At 36.4% G+C, this 12,648-nt stretch overlaps 1 protein-coding gene across 1 annotated transcript in view; it reads right to left on the bottom strand.

Moving 5' to 3' along the window:
• SMC5 (structural maintenance of chromosomes 5) overlaps positions 1-12,648 on the bottom strand; it is a 99,174-nt gene that overhangs the window by 54,569 nt on the left and 31,957 nt on the right. Inside the window, exons 4-7 of the mRNA XM_068973781.1 lie at positions 6,628-6,790; positions 5,464-5,598; positions 3,810-3,950; positions 597-758 (exon numbers count right to left, since the gene is read on the bottom strand). Of these exons, the coding sequence (XP_068829882.1) occupies positions 597-758; positions 3,810-3,950; positions 5,464-5,598; positions 6,628-6,790 (601 nt within the window). The remainder of the gene's footprint in view (positions 1-596; positions 759-3,809; positions 3,951-5,463; positions 5,599-6,627; positions 6,791-12,648) is intronic.

Genomic DNA, 12,648 nt, shown 5'->3' with positions numbered 1-12,648 from the left:
TGCAGCTATATGCATACATATGTTTCTACAATTCTTCACATTTATTTCCTCATGTTATTTTATCCTAACAGCAATCATATACAATAGCAGGGTCCATAGTTTAAAACACTCTCAAAACAATTACGTGACTCCAAAATCTTCCCTAAAGGTTAAAAGCTATGATTGCAAAATTTTTTAGTTACGTTTTCAAGGTATAGAGAATATTCCATATACCATTATATTATTTATTCTAAAAAACATGAGGTTTTTTACATTATGTTCTACAAAGGGGAATGTAATTATATAACATGTATAAGAAATTCATAAAAGGAGATCAATGTTTCTGGGAATATTGCTCTGAATCCTCCTGTAATCAGAATAATCACATTTCATTTTTTCTCTTTATATATCTTGGAATTTCTATAGAGTAGCAAGTTTCTATAAAGTAGCAAGTGATGATTAGGATCTTGAAAGATCTGTGGTAGTAGAATTCCTAATAAAAGAACTTAAAAGAACTAAAGTTACAAGTAAATCCACAAATTTAAAAACCTACAAAATATTTTTTGTATTTGCTAAAATAAATGACAAGAAACCCAAAACTGAGCCAGAAATATAACCTTCTCTTTGATTCGAGCCTCCAAAATGTGACGCTGCCTTTCCATTTCTTCAATGCGTTCTGTTATAGGAATCTGACTTTCTTTAAGTTTTCTGACCTCTTCCTTTGCTTGGTCCCGAGCTAGTTTTACTTCTTCATATTCCTGACGAACATTTTCATATTCCTTACAATGAATTCAAGAAAGAAAAGTTAATGAACTCTTCACTTAAAGTAACACATATACTAAAATCAAGCTACAGGCAGAAACCAAACCTATGAAAAAGACAATTTTGAATCCCTTTAGGAGGTCTATTAATAAAAATAATTTGCCCTCTGAAACAACTTCAGAAATAGTAAATATCAAATGATGATGAACTTAGTGATATTATACACTTATATCATTAGGCCAGATTCTGTCTTCCATCCCTTCCTGTTTCTGAGACATATATCCTAATGACTACTAAAGGGAGGATCTCGTTTAATCTCTGAATAATGAAGGGATTCAAAAATATATAAAGAACCAAAAGAAACTCACTCATGAAGAATTTTTAAAAACAAAAAAAGAAAATGGTCCAACAGAAAAACAAAATGAATCATCCAGGTGAAAATGAGGCTTGTCACATCACAGGAATAAATGAATATTTGCTAAAAAAAGAAAAAGTGCTAAGAAAGCATATAGTAAGAATGAGTGGGATGAAGAAAGCTTAAAAAAAAAAGAATACAAATAAACATTACAAATAACTGAGAAAACAAGAGCAGTAAGAGGCAAAGGAAAAAAGGAAAGATATACCCATCTGAATGCAGAGTTCCAAAGAATAGCAAGAAGTAAGAAAGCTTTCTTAAGTGAACAATGCAAAGAAATACAGGAAAACAACAAAATGGGAAAAACTAGAGATTTCGTCAAGAAAATTAGAAATACCAAGTGAACATTTCATGCAAAGATGGGCACAATAAAAGGGCAGAAAAAGTATGGACCTAACAGAAGTAGAAATATTAAGAGGTAGCAAGAATACAAAAAACTATACAAAAAAGGTCTTAATGACCCAGACAACCAAGACAGTGTGATCACTCACCTAGTGTCAGAAATCTTGAAACATGAAGTCAAATGGGCCTTAGGAAGCATTACTAGGAACAAAGTTAGTGGAGGTGATGCAATTTCACTGAGCTATTTCAAATCCTAAAAGATGATGCTGTTAAAGAGCTGCATTCAGTATGTCAGCAAATTTGGAAAACTCAGCAGTGGCCATAGGACTGGAAAAGATCAGTTTTCATTCCAATCCCTAAGAAGGACAAGCCAAAGAATGTTCAAACTACCACACAATTGCACTCATTTCACATGCTAGCAAGGTAATGATCAAAATCCTTCAAACTAGGCTTCAACAATACGTGAACTGAGAACTTCCAGATGTACAAGCTGGATTTAGAAAAGGCAAAAGAACCAACATCAAATCACCAACATCTGCTGGATCACAGAAAAAGCAAGGGAATTTCAGAAAGACATCTATTTCTGCTTCATTGACCATGCTAAAGCCTTTGACTGTGTGGATCACAACAAACTGGAAAATTCTAAGAGAGAAGGGAATACCAAACCACCTTACTTATATCCTGAGAAATCTGTATGCAGGTCAAAAAGCAACAGTTAGAAACGGACATGGACAACAGATTGGTTCCAAACTGGGAGTACATCAAAGTTGTATATTGTCACCCTGCTTATTTAACTTATATGCAGAGTACATCATGTGAAATGTCAGGCTGGATGAAGCACAGGCTGGAATCAAGATTGCAGGGAGAAATATCAATAACCTCAGATATGCAGGTGATACAACCCTTACGGCAGAAAGTGAAGAGGAACTAAAAAGCCCCTTGATGAAGGTGAAAGAGGAAAGTGATAAAGCTGTCTTAAAACTCACTGTTCAGAAAACTAAGATCATGGCATCCAGTCTTCATGGCAAATAGATGAGGAAAAAATGGAAACAGTGACAGAGTTTATTTTCTTGGGCTCCAAAATCACTGTGGACAGTGACTGTAGCCATGAAATTAAAAGATGCTTGCTCCTTTGAAGAAAAGCTATGACAAACCTAGAAAGCGTATTAAAGAGCAGATGTACCACTTTGCCAACAAAGGTTCATAAAGTCATAGCTATGATGTTTCCACTAGGCATCTGGATGTAAGAGTTGGACTTAATGCTGAAGCTTCAATACTTTGGCCACCTGAGGCAAAGAGTCAACTCACTGGAAAAGACCCGGATGCTATGAAAGAGCAAAGACAGTAGAAGGGGACAACAGAGGATGAGATGGTTGAATGGCAGTACTGATTCAATGGAGATGAGCAAACTCTGGGAGACAGTGATAGACAGGGAAGCCTGGCATGCTGCAGTCCACGGGATCACAAAGAGTCGAACATAACTAAGTGACTGAACAACAATAAACATTATAGGAAATCAAAAAAGGAAATACTGAAAAATCATTAAACTCAATCTTTAAAGAGAGAAATCAAAAGACTTCAAGATACAAAGATAAAGCAGGTGTCAGAATAATAATAAACATAGGAAAAAATTATGAAATTGAGCTGAAAAAAAAAGAAAAAGTTTAAGAAAAATGGAATTACGGAAAAGGATAGGGTGAAACGGGTGGGACAGGCTGAATAAAGTCACAAATACAGCCAAACATTTTTCCAATCTAATAATTATTTCCATTCTGGCATTTAAAATACTATTAAACTTCCTTATTTTGTTCCACCCACTGAAAAATAATGTACTGAGGGAAATGAATTTTTGGCCCAAACTGTGGTTCCAAATCATATACATCACAGTGATTAAAACAGTAAACTCAGTAAACTTATGAACCATAATGAGTAGAAGATTACAGTTAATATCCTTCAGCTCTGTCTGTAGCTGAAGTTGATACTAGTAGCCCACTCCAAGTAAATATTCAGTGACCCAAGGACATTTCATTCTTACATATGTAAATATTTTTAGCTCATTAATATTTTATAAAACAAAACTATCTGTTGACTCAATTCTGGAAGAATTAAGGACACAGACTAAATCAACTGTTACCTGTTATGCAATAACAATAACATAGCACACAGTTGCAAAATAACACAGAGACAGATAAATATTACTATGCACGATACACAAAGCAAAAATGAACAGTACCTAATTTGAGTATTTAGTGTCTCCTTTATAATTTTCCTGATACTTAATCACTATTTTACTTTAGTAACTCAGACTTACCACCCATGGCCTTTTTGCTTCAAGCATCTCAATCAAATCTAAATGTCGCTTACGTTCATAGAACCTGTCCACATCTTGTTTATATCTTTCATTCCTCTGAATCATTTTCTCTAGACATTCAGTTTTCTGTTTGCATGAGGTCTAAAATAAATATTCATTTAACAATTAGCTTAATCAAAGAAAGACAAAAGGTCAAATCTTTTTATAATGAAAAATGTATCATGCTAGCAAAATTTCACAATAGGAGTTCTTAAGAACTGTGTAAAACTAAAGTGCACACCTGACTTCTGGTCTAGGATCTACTATTTATCAATTATGGGACCATGAGGAAGCCCTGCCACATCTCTAAGCTTGGACTCTTCTTGCCTAAAGAGAAGAGAGATATCTGCCCCACTCACTTCACTGGAAGAAGGTGTTCAACTACTACAGGTGAAAGCTCAAAAGCTGTAACATGACATACAGAAAAGTGGTATTATTAGTAGTGTGTTATGAATACCCATGCCTGAAGGATTTAGAAATGAGATAAAGGAAAGCTAAAATCTAGCCTTTATCCTGTGAATTAACAAACACATAAATTGTACTCAGAACCTAGAAGAATATGTGCTTGTTTTCTTTCAGAAGTTGGTAGGTAGTTAGTCTTTCAGAGGGGAGTATTAGATGATTTGATGTGCGGAAAAATAAAAGGACTAACAGGGGTATCTAAAGTAGGATTAAAATAATTACAACTTATTTTGCCATTCACTCTGAGTAAGTATAACAATAACAATAGCATTAAATCAGAACCTATCACATTATCAAGTACAGATAGTTCCAGTTTGTATGTGCTTAGTCACTTCAGTTGTGTACAACTCTCTGCAATCCCATGGACTGCAGCCCACCAGTCCCCTCTGTCCATAGGATTTTTCAGGCAAGAATACTGGGGTGGGTTGCCATGCCCTCCTCCAGGGGCTCTTTCCAACCCAGGGATCAAACCTGCACCTCCGGCACTGCAGGCAGATTCCTTACTACTGAGCCACTGGGAAGTGCCAGTTACAGTTTAAAAGAAAGCATTAGTTTACTAGATTTCTCATTACAAAAATTTACTGAATTGTAGCTGCTGAATTATGAAAAATGATGCATTAAATAAACATCTTTTAATGTGATATACTATAAAAGGACATTTAAATTTATTAAGGGTGAAGATAAAAATCAAACACTGCAACTAAATGTACAGTTCTTTTATAAAGTCTATCCTCACACAACTGAATAAAACATAAGAATGGGCTTAAAAGAGACACTAACTAAATGCTATATACATGCTGTATTACCCAAAACCCTATACAGTGCCTGAAATATCACAGGTGTTTAGAAAATACTCAATGAATAAAAGAATAACACTGAAACTTCCTGAGAGAAAAAAGTACTTTGTAATACTATTAATTGGCTCTTTAGAAATTCAATTAAAAACACATATTTGATGACATGATAGTCAAAACTTTGTATCAAACCCATTCTTACTTTTTAGTAACCTAATTTAATTACTGAAAATCCTTGCTGAAAAAAAAAATCACAAATATATGAATTTACTCAATGAACTTATTATTCACTGAAAGACATTATCCAATGTCTTTCATTATCCAATGAAAGACAATAAAATGAGTTGACTATAAATTACCTCTAGTTGTTTTTCTTTCTCCCTGAAGTTTTTCAGTTCACAGTGGTATTTGTGCATTTCTGGAGGACCAACTGACTTCTCGGTAGCTTCAAGGAGTTCAATTTTACTGAGTTTAGCAAACTCTCCAACTTTATCCTAGAGCACAAAACTTAAATATCAACTAATATTATCATTTACAAATATCCTCAAAACATTTTTCACTCGATACTTGTCAAGAAGAAACTCACTCAAAAGAAAAAAAAAAAAAAAACCTTTGAGATACGAATCTTAAAATAAATCCTGTCCTTTGATATTATTCTTTACACTAATAAACTTAGGGTATAAACTACCACATTTTTGAGAACTTTAAAAAAATTTCAATGTCAATATTTCCAGGTTGAAACTTTTATATACATTTAACACAGTTTGGAAATAAAAAATACTGCCCTGGATTGCAATGATCATTACCATGTCAATTGGAATGAAATTATTAGAACCTTAAAAAGAAAACAAGGATGGCAATTTCAAACAACTATTAATATTTCTGGAGACAGCTTTAAATCAGCTGATAAATGCTTTCAAATTTTAACTTTTACTTAACTTGGACACAGTAATCAAATCACCATTGTTTCTGAAGAAATAAACTAATTCAGTCATTAGAATAACATCCAAAGACAAGTCTAAAAGATATTTGACTTTAATATTTAACATGGAATATCAAGAGATTTTATCTTTTTTGAACAAACTTAAAATATAAAACAGTTCTAGAAGGCATACACATAGATTTAAGAGTCCTGGTATATAAAGCATTTTATAAATACACTGATTAAGAAGTTGTTTATTAACACAATTTTAAAAGCCTATAAATTGAAGCACAGAACTATTCAAGCTACTTTCTGTACTTATAAATAATACCTTTATTATTTACAAGGAAATAAATAAGGGAGATAATACCTTCACTTCCTTATTTATTGACTATTTCCAAATTACTAAAAAGTAGAAAGATTTTACTATAAGAGATGAGATATTACCTTTTACAATACAAAGAACTGTTAACTATTAAGACCACTATGCTCCTTTTAAATAGTAACAATAGCTCTCAAAAAGTATTTATATTCTTATATAACTTAAAGAGGAAACATTATATAGAAATGTTTCCCACTTTTACATTTAATTCTCTCATACCTGAGGTAGAAACTGGCAAAGATTGCCCACTTGAATATTTAAGGCTGCAACTTGCTCTTCTACTATTTTTTGGTTTGCAGATTTTTTGTTGATGAACCAAAGGGACTGATTTTTTGCCACATCAATCTCGCGAGTGATTACAAGATTTCCAGAAGTCCTGAACCTATTTAAAAATTAAAAATCTTTATACTCAAAATACATACATTATTTTAAAAATTAAATTTCTAAAATTCTCTTGCACCAAAGGTTTCCACATAGGATTATTATTATAATTTTTATTTAACATTATAGCCCCTCCAAAGAAGGAAAGCCTGGCATTTTATTAGTGGTAATACATAACTGACCACAAATAAGTTACTTCTTTCAACATCTGAAATTTAAACCATTAAAATAAAATTAAAACACACTGATATTAACTCCCAAACATTGCCTGAGGATTCACATATCTGGAGTTATTTATCCTTTAATCATTATGCTATTCTCTAATCACATGTGCTCACTGCAATTCAAACTGGGTTGATATATTACAGCATTAAGAGCTCAACCTTGAAACTCTCTCTACTTGGAAAATGTACAAATGCAAACCAACTACTGTGTATGTATTTCCAGATATCAAGTAGAAATGCATACAGGTGGCCCATGGCTTCCTCATCTTATACTCCACCACTCTGAATTCAGAAGAAACTGTATCACATGACTATAAAAGAACACTGAACAAAAGAAAACTCATCTGAAAGAAGGGTATTTACTTTTTGCTTTTAGAAGCACTACTGTGCCACACCTCCTACCTATTCACCCATTTTCACTGAAAATCAGCAGCATGTGGCATAAATATAACTTATTGATATCCAATGGCAAAATGACAATGTAAATACTGTATATATCTAGATTATACTGTAATCAAAACACTCCAAACCGTAAGATTTTAGGATGTTAAACAAGGTATTCTAAACTTTCATTTCCAGGAGCATAACTAACAAAGTATTTTCTGATTCTCTTACTGAACAACTACTAAAAAAAACTGGTCAAGTATCTTTATAAATGTATTTATAGGTTAGCATGAAAGTAAGGAATTCTGGCCAAAATACCAGTGCAGATGGGAAACCAGCAGTGGAAAAAAGAAACTGCCTTTCATTCGGAGGGCATTTGGCCAGCCAGGTAACCTGGTGTATTTATTTTTATGATCCCCTGAGAGAGGGGTGTTGAAGACAAAGCCCAGAGTTCTCTAAGGTAGAGTCTAACAGAAACCATCCCAAGGATTGGATCAAGAAGGCAGAGGAGAAGGACAAGGGGAACACCTTCTCAGACAAATACATCAAAAATACATCTACATGCAGAATTATTTACATAGAACATCTACTGAACATTGGAAGAAGACTTCAGACTTTCTAAAGGGCAAGAAAATCTTCATGTAACTAAGTAGGACAAAAGAAGAAAGGGAAAGAGAGAGAGAGGAACTGGGATGGAATCTGAGTCCCTGGGAGCAAGCTGTGAAAGAGGAAAGGTTTCTGCACATTGCGAAGTTCCCTCATTGGTGGTGAGATCAACTGGGACAAAGGGGTAGCTTTGGAGCCTCAGAGGAGAGTGCAGCAACTGCTTTGCAAGGGCAAAGTGGAAAGACACCTTCAGACAGTAGGTGCCACCAGGCAGACCCCAGCCTGACACATTCATCTGCTGGGGCAGGTGGAGTGAGGCTTGGGCTTTGGAGGTTAGACCCCAGGAGAGGACCAGGGTTGGCTGTGTAGAGACAGTCTGAGGTGGGTAGGGTGTGGTGTGCCACTACATAGCGAGTATGGGAAGAAGCCTGGGACTGATAGAGAGGCAAGGCACCACTGTGGGTGGCACATGAAACGAGCAGCAAGACCATCAGAAAAACTTCCTTCTCTGAGTTCATGCTCTTAGGCAGCAGAGCACTGCCTACATGGGGTTCAAGGATGGGCATGGGCTACCACTGTCATCTTGGACTCCAGAGATGGGCATGGGCTGCTGTTGCTGGGGGTCCTGTGAGAGGCAGCTGCTCGTGGCCCCCACTTCCTGGGAGCATGTGTGGGCAGCACACCTGCACATTGCCTACCAATATCCAGTATACACTGAGGGAAGATACGACAAGCATCCAAACCAAAAGCAGCCCTCACACCAAAAAATATTAAAGCCACACAAGCTATGCAAGGACGCTCCCACATATTAGTAGCCCTCCGAGAGAGGAGAATGAAAAAGTTAGCTTAAAACACAACATTCAAAAAACTAAAATCATGGCATCCAGTCCCACCACTTCATGGCAAAATAGATGGGGAAACAGTGTCAGACTTTATTTTTGGGGGGCTCCAAAAGCACTGCAGATGGTGACTGCAGCCATGAAATTAAAAGACGCTTACTCCTTGGAAAGAAAGTTATGACCAACCTAGATAGCATATTCAAAAGCAGAGACATTACTTTGCCAACAAAGGTCCGTCTAGTCAAGGCTATGGTTTTTCCAGTGGTCATGTATGGATGTGAGAGTTGGACTGTGAAGAAGGCTGGGCACCAAAAAATTGATGCTTTTGAACTGTGGTGCTGGAGAAGACTCTTGAGAGTCCCTTGGACTGCAAGGAAATCCAAACAGTCCATCCTAAAGGAAATCAATGAAGGAGATCAGCCCTGGGATTTCTTTGGAAGGAATGATGCTAAAGCTGAAACCCCAGTACTTTGGCCACCTCATGCGAAGACTTGACTCATTGGAAAAGACTCTGATGCTGGGAGGGATTGGGGGCAGGAGGAGAAGGGGACGTCAGAGGATGAGATGGCTGGATGGCATCACGGACTCAATGGACGTGAGTCTGAGTGAACTCCGGGAGTTGGTGATGGACAGGGAGGCCTGGCGTGCTGTGATTCATGGGGTCGCAAAGAGTCAGACACGACTGAACGACTGAACTGAACTGATGGCTAAAATCTTCCCAAACTTAAAAAGCGGAAACAGATATCCAGATAGAGGAAACACACAGGGTTCTAAACAAGATGAACCCAAACAGACCTACACCAAGATATATTATTTTTAAAAATGACAGAAGTTAAAGACAGTATTCTTAAGGCAGCAAGAGAAAAACAAAGAGTTAATGACAAGGGAACTCCCATAAGACTATCAGCTGATTTCTATATAGAAATGTTACAGCCCAGAAGGAAGTGGCAAAACATTCAAAGTCTCAAAAGGAAAACTCTGCAACCTAGAATACTCTACCCAGTTAAGATAACCATTTGGAATAGGAGTAGAGAGAAAAAATTTCTTGGACAAGCACAAACTAAAAGAATACAGCAATACTAAACCTATCCTAAAAGAAATATTGAAAGGTCTTCTCTAAATAGAAAAGCAGCAAACAGATATAGGTAGGAAGAAATCACAATTGAAAAGGAAATCACTTAAGCCAGTGTACATACAGATTTAAAAAAAACCTATTTGTGAAAGCAATGATAAACATAATAAACAGCAAAAGGATAAACATGAAGATATAAAAAATCTAAAATCATAAAATGTGTGGAAGAAGACTAAGAGAATGTAATACTTTTTTTCTAAGAATGTTTACCTATGTGACTATTAAAGCAAGCAGATATAGGAAAGGGTTAACATACTTGAAAAATAGAGCAACTACGAATTAAAAAACATACAAAAATTCACAAAAACCAAAAAGAGAACATAAGCATAAAATTTTCATCAAACCAGACAGAGGAAAAAAGAAGAAATATAGTCAACTGGAAAACAAAGTTTAAAATGGCAGTAAATACTTATGTATCAATAATTACCTTAAATGACAGTGGACTGAATACTCCAATCAAAAGACAGAGTAAAAGATAGGATAAAAGAAAAATAGAGCCTCCCACATTAGGACAAAGGACACACAGACTGAAAGTAAGGGGATGGAGAAAGTTATTTCATGCAAACAGAAATGACAAGAAGGCAGGAGTCACAATACTCATATCAAACAAAATAGACTTTAACAAAGGCCACAAAAAAAGATGAAAAAGGATACCATATGATGATAAAAGGATCAATGCAAGCAGAGGATTTTACACTCGTTAACATATATACCCCCAATATAGGAGCACCCAAATATATAAGACAAATACTAACACGACACAAATGCAGAAACTGATAGGGACACAAGAGGAAGAGACTTTAATACCTCATTCACATCAGGGGACATATCCTCTATAAAGAAAACCAACAAGGCAATAAGATCTCATATGATGCAATAAAACAGATTTAAGTGATATTTTCAGGATACTGTATGCAAAAAAACCCAGGATACACATTCTTTTCAACTGCACATGGAACATTCTTTCAGTTCAGTTCAGTCACTCAGTCATGTCCGACTCTTTGCGACCCCGTGAACCGCAACACGCCAGGCCTTCCTGTCCATCACCAACTCCCAGAGTTTACCCAAACTCATGTCCACTGACAGAGAAGGTAATGGCAACCCACTCCAGTACTCTTGCCTGGAAAATCCCATAGACGGAGGAGCCTGGTAGGCTGCAGTCCATGGGGTTACTAAGAGTTGGACACGACTGAGCGACTTCACTTTCACTTTTCACGTTCACGCATTGGAGAAGGAAATGGCAACCCACTCCAGTGTCCTTGCCTGGAGAATCCCAAGGAAGGCGGAGCCTGGTGGGCTGCCGTCTATGGGGTTGCACAGCATCAGACGCGACTGAAGTGACTTAGCAGCAGCAGCAGCAGCAGCAGCAGCAGCATATTCATTGAGTCAGTGATGCCATCTAACTATCTCATCTTCTGTTGTCCCCTTCTCCTCCTGCCTTCAATCTTTCCCAACATCAGGGTCTTTTCAAATGAGTTAGCTCTTCGCATCAGATGGCCAAAATATTGGAATTTCAGGTTCAACATCAGTCCTTTCAATGAACACCCAGGCCTGATCTCCTTTAGGATGGACTGGTTAGGACTAACCAAATACTAGGGCACAAAATTAACCCCAACAAATTTAAGAGTATAGAAATTATTTCAAGGATCTTCTCTAACCACAAAAGCATGAAACTAGAAATTAACCACAGGAAAAGAAATGAGAAAAAAACAATTACATGGAGACTAAACAACATGTTACTAAAAAACCAATGGATTAAAGTGAAATCCCTTATGATTATACAGTGGAGGTGATGAATGGATTCGGGGAATAGATCTGACAGACAAAGTGCCTGAAGAACTATAGACATATATTCGTAATATTATACAGGAGGCAGTGACCAAAACCATCCCCAAGAAAAAGAAATGAAAAAGGCAAAATGGTTGTCTGAGGAGGGCTTACAAATAGCTGAGAAAAGAAGAAAAGCAAAAAGTAAAGGAGAAAAGGAAAGATATACCCATCTGAATGCAGAGTTCCAAAGAATAGCAAAAAGAGATAAGAAAGCCTTCCTTAGTGATCAACACAAAGAAATAAAAGATAACAATAGAAGGGGAAAGACCAGAGATCTCTTCAAGAAAATTACAGATACACCAAGGCAACATTTCATGCAAAGATGAGCACAATAAAGGACCGAAATGGTATAGATCTAACAGAAGCAGAAGATATTAAGAAGAGGTGATAAGAAAACACAGAAGAACTAAAGGTCTCAATGACATAGATAACCATGACAGTGTGATCATTCGTGTAGACAGAGCCAGACATACTGGAGTGTGAAGTCAAGTGGGCCTTTGGAAGCATTACTAAGAAAAGGCTAGTAAAGTCATGGAATTCCAGCTGAGCTATTCCAATTCTAAAAGATGATGCTGTTGAAGTGCTGCACTCAATATGCCATCAAATTTGGAAAACTCAGCAGTGGCCACAGGACTGGAAAAGGTCAGTTTTCATTCCAATCCCAGTGAAGGGCAATTCCAAAGAATGTTCAAACTACCATACAGCTGCACTCATTTCATATGCTAGTAAGGTAATGCTCAAAATCCTTCAAGCTAGGCTTCAACAGTATGTGAACCAAGAACTTTCAGATGTAAAACCTGGATTTAGAAAAGGCAGAAGAAAAAGAGATCAAATTGCTAATATC

This window comes from Capricornis sumatraensis, chromosome 6 (assembly GCF_032405125.1).
Source record: "Capricornis sumatraensis isolate serow.1 chromosome 6, serow.2, whole genome shotgun sequence".
Classification (NCBI taxonomy): domain Eukaryota; kingdom Metazoa; phylum Chordata; class Mammalia; order Artiodactyla; family Bovidae; genus Capricornis; species Capricornis sumatraensis.
This window is presented reverse-complemented; position numbering and strand designations above follow the sequence as displayed.